Genomic DNA, 15,573 nt, shown 5'->3' with positions numbered 1-15,573 from the left:
TTAAGGCCTCAGCAGCAAAAAATCCTCCCCCCTCTGACAGAGATTCAAGGGCACTGGACAGATGGGGAAAAAAGGTTTATACATCTGCAACCTTGGCAGTCAGGGCCTTAAACTGTCAATTTCATAATGCTTATGTACCAACAACATGTTATGGGATTGCTGAAACAGAAAATAAAGAATTGCAGGAATTATTGCATGCAGCTGAACAAGTTGGAAAGCATACTTTGCAATGTGGTTTTGATTCCTTAGAGGCTTCCTGCAGGGCCACAGTTACTGGATCTGTGATTAGGGGGCATGCCTGGTTAAAGGAACAAAATTTACCTGATCATGTTAAAGCTAAATTGCTAGATGCACCTTTACAGCATGATTCTCTGGTATTAAGGCAGAAGAGGTTTTAAAGAAAATGGAAGACAAAGCTAAGTCTATGCAAACTGTTAAAGACTTCTTACAAGTGCAACCACCAAGATTCAGTAGACACTGGCCTCCCAAAAATTGGTCCTTTCCTGTGTCAGACAGAGCTCAAAGGGGCAAATCAAGACGCCCTAAGGGTTCCAGATACCAGGCTCATGATTCATACAGGTCAAAGCAATGGGGCACTTCCACCTCCAAATCTGGAGGAGATAAAGCGTAAACCTACAGAAAGCAATCCCAATGACTTCCCTCTGCCTTCACCAAGCACTTATTTTTTGGCAGCACCCATAGAGGGAAAATTAGCACTTTTTGCTCAAAATTGGCAGTTAATAACCCAGGACAAGTGGGTACTAAACATTGTATCACAGGGATACAGATTCCATTTCCACACTCTGCCAATGGCAAATGGTTGGCCAAATCTGCCAAAAAATCAATGGGCAGAGGCACAAAAACAGGTTATGTCCCTCATTTATATGGGAGCCATTCATACAGTACCAGAACAGGAAAAAGGACAAGGTTTTTACCGAAGACTGTTCCTGGTACCCAGAAAGGACAAGGCCTGGCGGCCAATACTGGATTTATCGATTTTGAACACATACCTGGACATTCCAAAATTCAAAATGCTGACTTTGCAGCAGCTTCTGCCCATGCTGGGCAAGAATGCTTGGCTGGTGACTTTAAACCTAAAAGAGGCATACCTGCATGTCCCAATAAGACAATCATGCAGAATATACCTCAGACTCAAGGCTGGTTTAATGCATTACCAATTCTCTGCACTGCCCTTTGGCTTATCTACTGTGCCCAGGGTCTTTACAAAGTGCCTGGCACAAGTAATTGCATTTTGCAGACGAAGTATACAAATATATCCTTACTTGGGCGACTGTCCCATTCAAGCAAAGGAGGAGGACACTCTTCTTCGACACCAGGCATTTGTGAAAAGGCTTCTAACATGCCGAGGGTACACAATAAACGAAAAGAAATCACAACTGGTACCCTCTCAAAATATAGCATTCCTGGGTGCAAGCCTGAATACAACTGCCCAGATGGCTTACCTCACGCCAGACAATCAAAGGCAATTGACTACCTACTTCAAACTGATGGCAACAAAAACCCAGTCTTCTGCAAGACAAATTCTACAGGCTCTAGGCTTCATGGCATCCTGCATACTACTGATTCCATATGCAAGACTGCATATGAGGAAACTTTAACGGTACCTAAAAAGTTTATGGAGTCAACATTGTCACAGTCTGGAAACAATGATTCTACTCATTCCCTGCCTGCAACAGGAGTTTCTATGGTGGGCAAAGGCATGTCACCAAAATATGGGACGGCCATTCACTCTACCCCCTGCCAGCCAAACCATGACAACAGATGCCTCAGATTATGCCTGGGGGTGCCCACGTGGCAGGAAGATGCATTCAGGGCATATGGTTACCAAAACAAATGCATCTGCATATCAACCAGAAAGAGATGCTAGCTGTTCAAAATGACCTAACACCCGTCAAGGACTTACTTCATCCAGGACAACTACTGATAAAGACTGACAACACCACAGTCATGTGATATATAAACAAGCAAGGAGTACACACTCTTACCCCCTCTGCAGATTAGCCATGACACTGTGGAACACAGCTTTGACCTACCAAATACATCTTCAAGCTCAATTTCTGCCAGGAAAACAAAACACTCTGGCAGACGATTTAAGCAGAAACCTTATGGACCCTCACGAGTGGAAACTAAATCCACAAGTCTTCAGCATGATAACAGAGAAATGGGGGAGCCCAGACATAGATCTATTTGCCTCTCCTCAAAATTATCAATTGAAAAGATTCTGCGCAAGGACTTACCACAGACAAGCATGGAAAGTGGACGCCCTATCCTTCAGTTGGAAAAACCTATTAGTTTACGCCTTTCCTCCTCTGCCTCTTCTCCCCAAGGTCCTCCTAAAAGTCAGACAGGAGAAACCAAAGATGATACTAATTTCCCCGGACTGGCCCCGCCAATACTGGTACCCAATCCTAAGGAACTTGTCTCAATACCCAGCTTGGACCTTTCCTCAAAGACCACAACTACTGTCCCAGCAAAACAATCAGATCCTGCACAATCAACTACAGTCTCTGAACCTGGCAGCATGGCTGATCATGTAGTCATACAAAAACAACACCTCTCAGTAAAGCTGTGATGGATGTCGTTTTGGAAGCTAGAAGGCCTAGTACTAGAAAATCTTATGCTGACAAATGGAAGAGATTCTGTGCTTGGAATCAAGCACAAGGAACTGATACAGCACAACCACGTATTCCTCAGATATTGCAATACTTAACTGAGATGCTTGACAAAGGCCTATCTTTCTCATCAATTAAAATCCATGCCTCTGCCAATTCGGCTCATTATAATACAGAGCCACCAATCTTTTCTCATCCTTTATTTAAGCAGTATCTTAGAGGAGCCAAAAATTTTACGCCTCCTAGAAAATCACCATTGCCTGCATGGGACCTCAATTATGTGTTGGAAAAGCTCACCCTGCTTCCATTTGAACCAGCTGCTACCGCTGATATAAAGTTCTTATCGTGGAAAACAGCTCTGCTACTAGCAATTACTTCAGCAAGAAGAGTTTCAGAGCTACAGGCCCTCGTGGCTATAGAGCCTTTTATCATATTTTACCCAGACAGGGTATCTCTGAGGACAAATCCAACTTTTATACCTAAGGTGGTTTCCAGTGTGGCTCTTGACCAAACAAGTCATTTGCCAACCTTTTATCCAAATCCACAGAACAAGGGGGAGAGAATTCTGCATTCCTTGGACGTACACATACAACTAAGATTCTACTTAAGCAGGACTAAAGCTCTAAGAAAATCTGAGCAATTACTAATGACATATGCTGCACGATCAGAGGGCAAGGCTATTTCAAAGCAGACAATTTCAAAGTGGATAAGCCACTGCATCCGTTTCTGCTACTTACACTATGGTAAACCTGTGCCCAAGGGCATTAGGTGTCATTCCACCAGAGCTGCAGCTACTTCAGCAGCCTTTCTGAGGGGGGAGTACCAACCAAAGACATTCTAGAGGCTGATATTTGGAGTTCAGTTCACACTTTTACAAAGTATTATCATTTGCCTCTTTACTCTAAATCCAGAGCAGGCTTTGCTACTGCAGTTCTGCAGGGCCTTATAGCCGCTCCTAATGCTGTTTAGCTCCGGGCCCCCAACCATAGCTTTGAGATTCTACCCAAATGTAATGACTGCAACAGTGAAACACGAAGAACATAGTACAGTTGTGTACACTTACCATAAATGTAGATGTTCGAGTGTATTCACTGTTACAGTCCAGGTTACCCTCCCGCCATCCCCGTCATTCTGGAGTTTCTTTCCTTCTCTATCTTCTACAACTTATGTGGTGTATTTGCTTATAGATGAAGGTATAGTTTATATTGATGCATGTGTGTGTGTGTGTATATATAATATATATATATATATATATATATATATATATATATATATATATATATATATATATTTATATATATACTTTAGTTTTTTTGGGGGCAAGAAAAACTAAAGAAAATGGCATCGGCTGCATATTTTATACCCTTGATGACCTGACGTCATGGAAGAGGAGACCGCAACCGACACAGGACCCAAGACTTTGGAATTCAGGCCGACTGAGGGCAACCTGCCAGCAGATTACCCAAATGTAATGACTGCAACACTGAATACACTCGAACATCTACATTTATGGTAAGTGTACACAACTGTACTTTGCTTCCTATGCTAGGCAAGGATGCCTGGTTGGCAACACTGGATTTAAAGGAAGCCTACCTGCACATCCCAATCAGGGAATCTTGCAGAAGATACCGACACTTCAAAGCAGGCTACATGCCCTGTCAGTTCTCTGCAGTGCCCTTTGGCTTATCTACTGTGCTCAGGGTATTCACAAAGTCCCTGGCTCCTGTCATTGCATTTTGCAGGCAAGAAATATTCAAATATACCCATACCTGGGATGATTGTCTAATTCAGGCAGAAACCCTGGACATACTATTGAATGATCTGGTGTTTGTACAAAAATTGCTAACTTCTCTGGGGTACACCATAAATGAAAAGAAATCACATTTTGTACCCTGCCAACAAATTGTATTCCTGGGAGCAAGCTTGAACACAACTTCCCAGATGGCTTTCCTCACGCCAGAGAAACAAGTTCATTTGACAGCCTACTTCAAACTACTGGCCACAAAGACCCAGCTATCTGCAAGGAAAAGACTGCAAGCTTTGGGGTTCATGACCTCCTGCATTCTCCTAATTCCATATGCAAGACTGCATATGAGGAAACTACAGTGGTATCTAAAAAGCCTATGGTGTCAACATTCTCAGGATCTAGAAGCAATGAGTCCTATCATACTTTGCCTACAGATAGAGTTCCTTTGGGAAGAGGCCTGCCCACCAAAACAAGGGAATGCCATTCACTCTACCCCCTGCCGCCCAAACCCTAACAGACTCATCAAGGGGCTCGCTTGGCAGGGAAGTGCATTCAGGGCAAATGGAATCCAAGTCAAATGCACCTGCATATCAATCAAAAAGAAATGTTAGCTGTACAGAATGCTCTGACAATCTTCACGGACCACATTCTTCCGGGACAGTTAATGGTAAAGACAGGCAACACCACTGTTATGTGGTACATAAACAAGCAGGGGGAACTCAGTCATACCCTCTCTGCAAACTAGCCATGGCTCTGTGGAACACAGCCTTGAGCTACCAAGTGCACCTACAGGCTCAATTCCTGCAGGAAAGCTAAATACATTGGCAGACGAACTAAGCAGAAATCTCATGGACCCACACAAGTGGAAACTGGAACCAAAGATATTCAACATATTGAGAAACAAATGGGGGAGCCCAAAGATGGAACTTTTTGCCTCCCCCCAGAACTACCAATTGGACAAATTCTGCACAAGGACTCCCCACATACAAGCTTGGAAAGAGGATGCCCTGTCCTTCACCTGGAAAAACCTATAAGTTTATGCCTTTCCACCTCTGCCTCTCCTCTCCAAGGTACTACTAAAGATCAAACAGGACAAACCAAGGACGATACTGATCGCACCAGACTGGCCACGCCAACACTGGTACCCCCTTTTGCACAGTGTGTCACTGCTGGCACCATGGCACCTGCCTCAGACCCCTGCCCTGCTGTCCCAGCAGGAGGAAGAGATTCTACACCCTCAGCTTCAAACCCTGAACCTGGCAACCTGTCTAATTACCTGATCTCTCCGTTACCATCCCTCAGTAAACAAGTGTTGGATGTCATTCTGGAGGCAAGGAGGCCTAGTACTAGAAAATCTTATGCTGAAAAATGGAAAAGATTCTGTTCCTGGAACCAAACTCATGGGATGGGTACAGCAGCATCCAGTTTACCTCAGATTCTTCAATACTTAGATGCTTCACAAGGGTCTTTCCTTTTCCTCCATCAAAATTCATGCCTCAGCCATTTCAGCTCATTACAACACAGAACCACCCCTCTTCTCTCCTCCACTGGTGAAGCAGTTCTTCAGAGGGGCCAAAAACTTAAGACCACCCAGGAGAGCCCCTGCTCCAGCCTGGGACCTTAACGTTGGACTGGAAAAAACTCACTCTACCTCCCTTTGAGCCAGCTGCAAATGTAGAGTTGAAATTCCTTTCTTGGAAAGCAGCCTTCCTTTTGGCCATCACTTCAGCAAGAAGGGTGTCTGAATTACAGGCCCTTATGGCAGTGGAGCCTTTCATCATCTTTCATGCAGACAGGGTGTCCCTCGGGACAAATCCCTCCTTCATGCCCAAGGTGGCATCCAGTGTGGCTCTTAATCAGTCCATTCATTTGCCAACCTTCTTTTCTAATCCACAGAACAAAGGGGAATGGATACTGCACTCCTTAGATGTGCACAGACAACTTAGATCCTACTTGGACAGGGCTAAACCTCAAAGGAAATCTGAACAACTGCTGGTGGCATTTGCTGCAGGGACAGAGGGGAAAGCTATTTCAAAGCAAACCATTTCAAAATGGATAGGCCACTGCATTCATTTCTGCTATAAGCACCATGGAAAACCTATCCCACAGGACATCAGACCCCATTCAACCAGGGCAGCATCTACCTCTACAGCCTTTCTCAGGGGCGTCCCTGCAAGGGACATCCTAGAAGCTGCTACCTGGAGTTCTGTACATACTTTTACTAAGCATTATCATTTGCCAATTTTCTCTAAATCCAGAACTGGTTTTACCACTGCAGTCTTGCAGGGCCTTATAGCTGGTCCTAATTCCATTTAAATTCCTCCTCCCAACCTTAGCTTTGGGAATCTACCCAAATGTAATGATTGCAACAGTGAAACACGAAGAACATAGTACAGTTATGTACACTTACCATAAATGTAGATGTTCGAGTGTATTCACTGTTGCAGTCAGTTACCCTCCCTCCAGCCCCCTTTCTTCTTTTGGCTATACCTCTACTCTCACTTAATATGCTCAAAAAGCTTTTTGGTGTATTTGCTTTTTTTGTTGGAGGTATATCCTTGTATTATAGATTTAATTGCTTCCCATTAGGGGGGCACCTGACATCTGGGGCAAGAAAAACTGATGTAATGGCGTCTGCTGCATGTTTTATACCCCTGATGACCTGACATCATGGAAGAAGGGACAGCAACCGATGCAGGACCCAAGACTTTATTAATCAGGCCAACTGAGGGCTACTGCAAGCAGAGAGCCCGAATGTAATGACTGCAACAGTTAATACACTCGAACATCTACATTTATGGTAAGTGTACACAACTGTACTGTCACTGTGAAGATATCCAAAGTACTGCACTTCAGCCACAACAACGTTGGTGCAATACGTTAGCTGGGGCGAGTGGAACTGATGGCAGCTGTGGAAGATTGTTTGTGGGTGTCCGCTAAACTTGTGATGGAAATGAAAGCTTTATATAGATAACGCAGTGCGTCATCAGTGGATAGATTTAAGAGGCAAAGAGGAGGTGCTTATCTTCTACAGGGCTATGGTCAGATCTCACTTTGAGTACTCTGTGCAGTTCTGGAGGCCATATAAGGAAAGGAGCATCAGACTGTTGTAGGAAGCCCAAGAAACAGCTACCAGAAAGAGCCCTGGGATATAGGTGAAGGATATATGACCAGGGGCTGGAGGTGCTCTTTATCAGGCAAGATCAGAACACAGAAAGGAGTACTTGATTTTGTTTACAAAATTGTCAGGGAGATGGAGAGACCTCCCTGAACAGGAAAGATGAGAGAGAGAGGAGGAGGGAACACAATCAGCAGATTTTATGCACTCATCACTCCTCTGATGGCTGTTTAGAAGTACTTTTGTGGAGAGGATTGTAGACCCATGGATGAAATTGGTTGTAGAGAGAGAATCCACAGACATATTCGAGAGCATAGGGCAGGTGGAAAAAGGATAGGGGAGAGAAAGGGTTGGAGAGACAGAATGATAAAAGCAACTGAAAAGGCAGACTGTACTGGCTTATTGTCTCATTCTGCTATTGGGCAAATATGACCTAGATTTCCTTCAGTCACGAAATGGAAATCTCCCTTTTTCACAGTTGTACATCAGGTCCTCCTTTTGACTTGTTTGAGATACTCTTAGTGATGCAGGATGAATGCCTTTAAAGGGAGAGGGCCTGCCCAATCCTACTTTGGTTATCCTGCTGGTCAGAAGGCTGTGCCATTGTGATCTTGAACCATCTGTGTCACAACTAGTATTTTTTTCCTTGAAAATTTTTTATTAATCAGTTTTATGGAGAGAATAATTGGCTGTTCTGGCATATTTTGATATTCTGTTTAAATTCATTTTTTGTAGGTGTCAGTACAACACGATGATTTCTGTCTTCAGGATGGGTGTTCTATTTGCATGTTCTTGCTGGTAGGAAGAAGTGCAAATTCTGCAGCTTTATTTCATTGACTTTGTACCACAGAGGGAAAACAGAGTGGGAATGACTTTGTGAATTGTCTGTCATTTTTTTGTATCAAAGTCCTGAGCAGTTTTTGGAAGTAAGCATAGTCTCAGAGAGAGTTTATTTTGCCATCTATGTTTTAGGAAATGTCACATAGGTTTTTGCTGGAGGAAATTTAAGATTATCTTTTGATTACAGGAATAGGGTTGTGTCCCTCTCTAATTGGTCCTTTCAAGGTGATGTATTGCTAAAGAGTACATCATTGATAAATTGACAGAGGCCTGTTGCTTTAGAGGAATGGTCCCCCAAGGCTCTTCAGGGCAGATGGGCACTGTGTAAACTTTACTCCTTTTGCCACAGGAAATTGGGTGGCTGCTGGTTCTTTTGAGTGTTCCTGGGCCTCCCTTTGCAGCCTCCTTCAGATGACCATCTGAGGATCTTAAATGACTTTTACAGGCCAGGTAGAAATGACCACATTAGCACAACTGAGTCCCCTGTACTAAGTGAGCCCAGGCTGTCTGGGACATAGCCACTTCTAAAGCCATTATGCTTCAAAGCTTTATAGCAGAAGTTCCATCTGTAAGTATTACAAGCTTTAGGCTGTCTTTTTTTTCTTCAGTTATAGCTGTGTTTCCATTTCGAAATTGTGACCTAAACCTGGGTAGTCTGGGCCAGATGTATCCCTTTATCCTTGGCACAAGGATGTTCTGAATGGATGGAGGGGCACATGCATCCTTTGATAAGAGGATGGCAAAGTTGTACTCCCTTTTGAGATACTTGATTACAAGTACCACAGTCTCGGGTATTTCCCTATGTGGAACTCTCATAGCAGGTTGTGCAAACTGGTGTCAGACAGTCCCACACACACTGGCTCTTCTAGCATCTGGGTCATTAATTGAACCTGGGATGTCAAGGATATTTCTCTGCCGAAACCTCTGTGCCACAGTATCAGAAAGTGCTAACACAGCTTTGGTCTCTGAGGTCTTTTTGGGAGTCTGTTGGTTTTCTGCACCTTGTGCTCCATATTCTGTAGACAGCCTACCTAATCCATTGCTGTATTGTTAAGTTAATTTGACTTTTGACTGTTTTCTTTGTTCACTTCATTATCCAGTTCGTTTTTTTAAAGAAGGTTTTTATCATGCTCCTTGTAGTGTAAAAGCTGTTAAGTCTTGTATCCGAATTGCTTATGTTTTTTCTAGAGTGCCATGATGTCCTATGCAAGTCTTGTGTCTCAGGCATGACTTATGTTTTCTCTAGAGCACCACAATATCCTTTATGTAAGTCTTGTATCTCAACAATGGGCTTATGTTTTCTCTAGAGCGTCATGATGCCCTTTATGTTGTGGGATCCCTGGATGAAACGCTGGAGTTGAGAGGGATGCGGTACCATCCAATTGACATTGAAACATCTGTTATTAGAGCCCACAAAAGCATTGCTGAATGGTAAGAAAAGTTATGTCTGCCACAGACTTTGTTTTACGAAGGGTGAAATTGTCCTTTCCATTGTTTTTGTTTTTCCTTTCTTCCTTGTATTGTGCCCGAGTATTTTACACTAACAAGATCCTTTTGTTTCCTTTTTATAGGAGAAGGTTGCTGTTTAGACTTTTTGCAGAGAGTACCCAAGTCATGCATGTTTTCTGCCCTTATAGTTTTGCCTGGTAATATTTTTGTTGGATGGTCATTAATAAATGACACTGCAAAACGTCTTTCATTAAAGGATGGGCACACAAGACTTCATTCTTAATTTTGGGGTTCCACTGCAAACAATCTGCCAATGAAATTTTCCTGTAAAAACATAAATAGTGTTTCCTCCTCCTGAGTGCTTTATTTGTACTGTCTCTGTTCAGTCACACCTATCTGAACACATTAACAGGTGACCTCTTAAACATTATTACTCGGTATGTGTTAATCTTGAGACCTAGTGGCAGAATTTGCTTTCCCCAGAAAAGACTTTTATGACATTGTTGAGGGATAGCATAATGGTTAAGGTGTTTACCTCATATGCATAAGTTACAGAGTTTGATTCTTACCTTGGAGAAATTGGCTAGGCTTGAAATGGCCTGCCAGCCTACTGTTAATCTATAAAGGCCAGCTGTGCTTTCTTCAACATATATTCTTTGGCAGTAGTAGGTGTGACTGAAAAAAGGGGATAGACCACTTGTTCCTCAGTTTTTTCCAAGTCATGTAATTGAAAGTTTTATGGTAAAACAGCTCATCCTGTTTGAACCATTCTTTTCTGTTTTTCGGGGGGGGGGTGAGCAGAAAGAGGTTCACGTTTGTGGTGATTTAACCTTTGCTACATTAGTTGCCTGTTTTGCATCAGTTGCTCACTTGCCTGTCTGAAATGGGGTCATTGTTAGTCCATTGATAAAGGTATACATGTTTTTCTGTTCGTAAAACATTATGCCCCTGAAGAGAGCAGAAGGTTCACTGCTTTGGATTTACAGCTAGTTCTTAACTTCTAAGGCTTTTCCTACCACTGATGAGCTCTCCTTCTGTGGAATTTAACCTTCATGATGGCCAGGCTTGGCCATCCTACCTTCAGACTGGGTAGCGCATCATATTTGAACTTTGTCTGATTCCTGTTACAAAGAAATTAAAGATGTTCATTCAAACCAGGGCCAAAAAGACTCCCGAATTTAATTATCCATTTTCTTTCTTTCTTTAAGATAGTATGCCATCCACTTTTGGTGGTATCTGTCACCTATAACTTTATCAATAACTGTAAAGTGAAATGAAGCAGATGGGTGCTTAAGTGTGTGTCTGAAAAGTGCACTTGAAAGTTTATGGTTCCTGATGTCACTGGTGTGTTCAGAAATTCTAATCTGTAATGGTTTGGATGTTTGGCCTACTTAAAAAGCTGAACAATAACAGGAGGCCAAATAGACCACCCAATCCGAACCACAGTTAGCAAAAAAACTTATGTCAAAGACTTTATTGGTATTGGGACTGGTGACTTCTTTAATTTTGAAAACCCTGACACAATGTGTACAATGACCACATGGGTAAGTGCCACACAACTTGTCCCCCATATGTGTGTGTAATATTGCGATGGCTGGCAATTGGGCTTCTACACAGGTTACTGAAAATCTTTTGCAATAAAAAAATAAGAGCCGGACATCACAAGATCATGATGTTTTAAGAATTGTCACTACATATGGACGTAACACCAAACCTTTTCTGGACATTATTCAGAAACATTGGAACATTTTACTATCTGACCCCAGATCAGCATCTAAGATAGGCCAGAGATGTTTTTTCTCCTTCAGACTGGGAAGAAATTTGGGCTCAGTTTTGAGCCACTATAAACACACTTCCCAGGTTCCAGTTGGACACGCACAAAACACAGGTATGGGGGACAAGTTGTGTGGCACTTACCCATGTGGCTATTACCAGACCATTACAGATTAGAATTTCTGAACACACCAGGGACATCAGGAACCATAAACTTTCAAGTCCACTTTACAAACCCACACTTAAGCAACCCATCTGCTTCATTTCACTTTGCAGTTACTGATAACGTTATAGGTGACAGATCCCACAAAAGTGGATGGCATACTATCTTAAACAACAAAGAAAGAAAATGGATAATAAATTGGGGGGTCTTTTTGGCCCTGGCTTAAATGAACATCTTTAATTTCTTTGTAAAAGGAATCCATTGCTCATTACGAGGTTGCTGCATATCTCTAACATTTTTCCAATAGGAATTCATTACTCATAAATTATTTAATTGGCAAGTGCTACTTAAATCAGTGGTCTTTGTTAGTTTGATTCATGCACTGAAGAAGGCGTATATAGCTGAAACCTGTTTGCTTATTTAATATATGGCGTTTTTGTCCTTCTTTGGGGATAATTGATACTCCATAAGTTGAATTTATTTATATATTTATTAAATTTATAGTGTTTGGCAACCTCCACTGGTGCTGGCCCTTTATTTTCATTTGATTTTGTGGTATTTTGGGCCTTGGCACCTGCCATACTTGTGAGGCATTTGGTTTGAGTCCTATACAAACCTAGCCATAACAATTCCCTGGCTATTTCTTCCCACAGTATTTACTTCCCTGGATCCCTGTCTAGCAGGGCGACTGACGCGATCCCCGGGGTGAATTTCCTATCGCCCATCCAATCACCAAGGTTCTTCTTGAAGAGGGCCAAAGAGGCGCTCTGCTTGACATGTCAGAGGAGTCTCTGCGTCAGGAACCTATCCCCCCAGCATGTTTTGTTCATTGTGATGACAAGGTTTAGATTCCTGGAGCATGTGTTTCTGAGGGGATTGGGATTTCTTTAAGTCTAGCATGTCCAACAGCTCTGGGTTTGACATGGCCTTGTATGTTAAGCAGAGAACACCTCTTGAGTAGACAATATGCAGCAGAGTATAGGTGTAGTTTTTTAGACTGTCAGCTTAGGGCATCTGCTTTAGGCCTGTGATTCTTTTAGTGAGGTATTTCTGGGGCCTTTCCAGTTGTTGCAGATGTCTTGAGAGGTACATACCAAATGGGGCATTGTATTCTATATTGGGTCTAATGAGGTATGAGTACAGTGGGACAATGACCTCCTTTTTTCTGGATGAAAAGCCCTTAGTGATGAGATGTGCCACATAGGATTTATCTGACTGTTGTGGCAATGTGGTTATCGAAGGTGAGACCACTGTCCACCTGTGTCCCCAAGTCTCTTATCATACTTGAAGTGTTTAGTGTACTGCCACCTATGTAGTAATTCATGGGTACATGTTTTTGCCAAAGGGGATAACTATACATTTCTTGGCATTGAGCTTGGATCCATGGCTCTGGCACCAAGCATCTGTTTCTGTAAGGCCCTTTTGTAGAATCTGCAACACGCTGTCGTCCCAAAAGTAAATAGCAGCAACAACCACAAGCCGTTCAGCAACAACTAGCGTCTTTATTGTAAAATTACATGATTCGTTTTTAAACTGGTACTGTTTTACTAAAAAAGGTTAAGAGCTAGTATTTCCATTGTTTAACACTTCATGCTGATGATTGGTTTAAAATTTGGTATTTAAATCATTGACTTCTATGGTTATACAACTCTGATGATGCCCTTTTGATAAGGGAGAAAGCGCTAAGTTACTCGTGTTCTTCATGTTATTTTACAATAAAGACGCTAGTTGTTGCTGAACGGCTTGTGGTTGTTGCTGCTATTTCCTTTTGGGACAACACTGTGTTGCAGATCCTTACTTGGTTATTTTTCAAGACCGTTGAGTGATTGTGAACTGTATTGTACCCTTTTGTAGAATATCCACATCATTTGGGGATTCAATAATGACTCCCAGTTTGCAGTCATCTGCGAACTTTGTTAGCCAGAGTCCGTTAGTGTTGGCCTGTACTTCAGAGAAGTAGATGCCAAACAAGAGCGGTCCCAGGACTAAACCCTGAGGTACTCCACTTGTCTAGAGCTGGATTCGGAGTCGGCTACTTTTACAGTGTGGGTTCTGTCAGTAAGCCAGTTGGCAACCCATTGAGTGATGTAAGGATTAATGCCCAGCTTAGTAAGTTTATCTATGATTCCAGAGTGGGGGATGGTGTCGAAGGCCTTGGCGAGGTCCAGATAGGCTGTGTGGACCACCTTACCCTTGTCCACGGCTCTGGAGACCGATTCGAAGAAGTCAGTCAGGTTCAGGAGATAAGATCGGCCCTTCACGAACCCAAACTGCATGGGGTCCAGTGTTTGAAGGTTGCCAATGTCTTTGTTTTCATGTGAAGCATCACAGATGAGTAGTTTTGAGATGCATCCTTCATCAGGGGTTGAAATTTCAGAATGATTTTTGCAAAATGGATTTTCTGAACAGCCTTGTCTGTTCTGTCAGTAGCCTGTACATCAGCATATTCTGTGTTGAATGCCCAACAGGAAACATTAAAGATGTCTGGTTTACTTTGCCTGGCGTTCCAGTGAAGTTATCATGTTTTTTTACCTAAGTGCATCTCATTTGGGGTAAGGGTGGATGTCCTGCTGCATGGTCCTTGATGTTTCCCAGACAGTAGAATGAAGATTATTTATGAAGTTCTCTGTGTGCATGTAGTGTTCTCTGAAGTAGTAGCCAAGTCAATCCTGTATAACACAAGTGGTGTTCATGTACTTTACGGCTAACCTGAAGTGCAGCTTTTGGGTCAGGTCACCCCATGTAGTCCTCTACATGGCAGGGTAAGCACTGCAATGCTGTTATTCCATTCTGTCTAGTAGAACACAGCAGGGCCAAACTATGAGATTCTCCCTTTTCACTTGACAGTTATGTCTTTCACTTTGTTATACAAGTAGAGTAGTAAATTGGGATGTCATGAATCTGGTTAGATTTGACCACCAACAGTTTGGTTTTGGGAAAGAAGGGTAGATCCTGTTTATGTAACCTGGTAACTTTCTTCAGAATGTGACTGTGGCCATGCAGTGCATACAGCTTATAGTGAACTAAGGCCTTTGACACAATCCACATCTTGGCGCCATACAAAAGCTAAGTGCTGTAAAAATCAACCTATATGTGATAATATGGATACCCAATTGACTGAAAGACAGACTCCATATAGTGCTATTTGCAAGTGCCTCATTAAGTAGAATGAAAGTGTCTAGTGATGTCCCATATGGCTGTGTGCTGGGATCTCTCTTTTCTGGTATTTACTTAACAATCTTCAAACAGAGAGGTAAGACCTCTGGCTAACAAAGTTTGCAGATTGCAAACTCTGGTTTGATAAGTCACCCTATGACACCGACTCTTCAGATTGAACTTACCCTAGTAAACTGTTGGTGTACTAAAAATGGGCTCAAACTACAGAAGTGTAGTTTTATCATTTTTGTTAAACAACCCCTTTTCTCATTGGACAATGGGTCCCTATTATTTCATTGAAAGGTAACATCATCAAACAACATTTCATCACACATGCCATTTGTTGAACCGTTCTGCCTGAGATCGCATTATGGTAGGGATAAGGACATTTGCTCTTTCCCCACTGTTGTGTGATCTTGAAGTTGGTATATATAATTAGCGGGGGGGTGGGGGTTAGATGAATGGCATTTTCAATGAAATGCCATTGAGCAATGTTATCCTTCAGTGATATAGTATAGACCCCTGGACAACTTATCTCTACAAGATTAAAATTTAGTTAGGGTCCTATGTACTTGGGATGATAGCGTCTTCTGTTTTATCAAGTAACCGTGGTTGTTAGGACATCATTTGATTTAGCTCAGCTAATTGCCAAAGTTCTAATGAGATAATCATCCCTTTGTACTGAGCATGGATC

At 42.4% G+C, this 15,573-nt stretch overlaps 1 protein-coding gene across 1 annotated transcript in view; it reads left to right on the top strand.

The window, feature by feature from the left end:
* Positions 1–15,573, top strand: part of LOC122793692 (disco-interacting protein 2 homolog A-like) — a 2,141,448-nt gene that overhangs the window by 2,116,185 nt on the left and 9,690 nt on the right. The window contains exon 35 of the mRNA XM_044061912.1: positions 9,646–9,769. Coding sequence (XP_043917847.1) covers positions 9,646–9,769 — 124 coding nt within the window. The remainder of the gene's footprint in view (positions 1–9,645; positions 9,770–15,573) is intronic.

Source organism: Protopterus annectens, chromosome 2.part0 (genome assembly GCF_019279795.1).
Source record: "Protopterus annectens isolate FY-2018-M chromosome 2.part0, PAN1.0, whole genome shotgun sequence".
Taxonomy (NCBI): domain Eukaryota; kingdom Metazoa; phylum Chordata; order Ceratodontiformes; family Protopteridae; genus Protopterus; species Protopterus annectens.
Note: the sequence above shows the minus strand (reverse complement) of the source record. Positions and strands in the feature narration are given on the sequence as shown.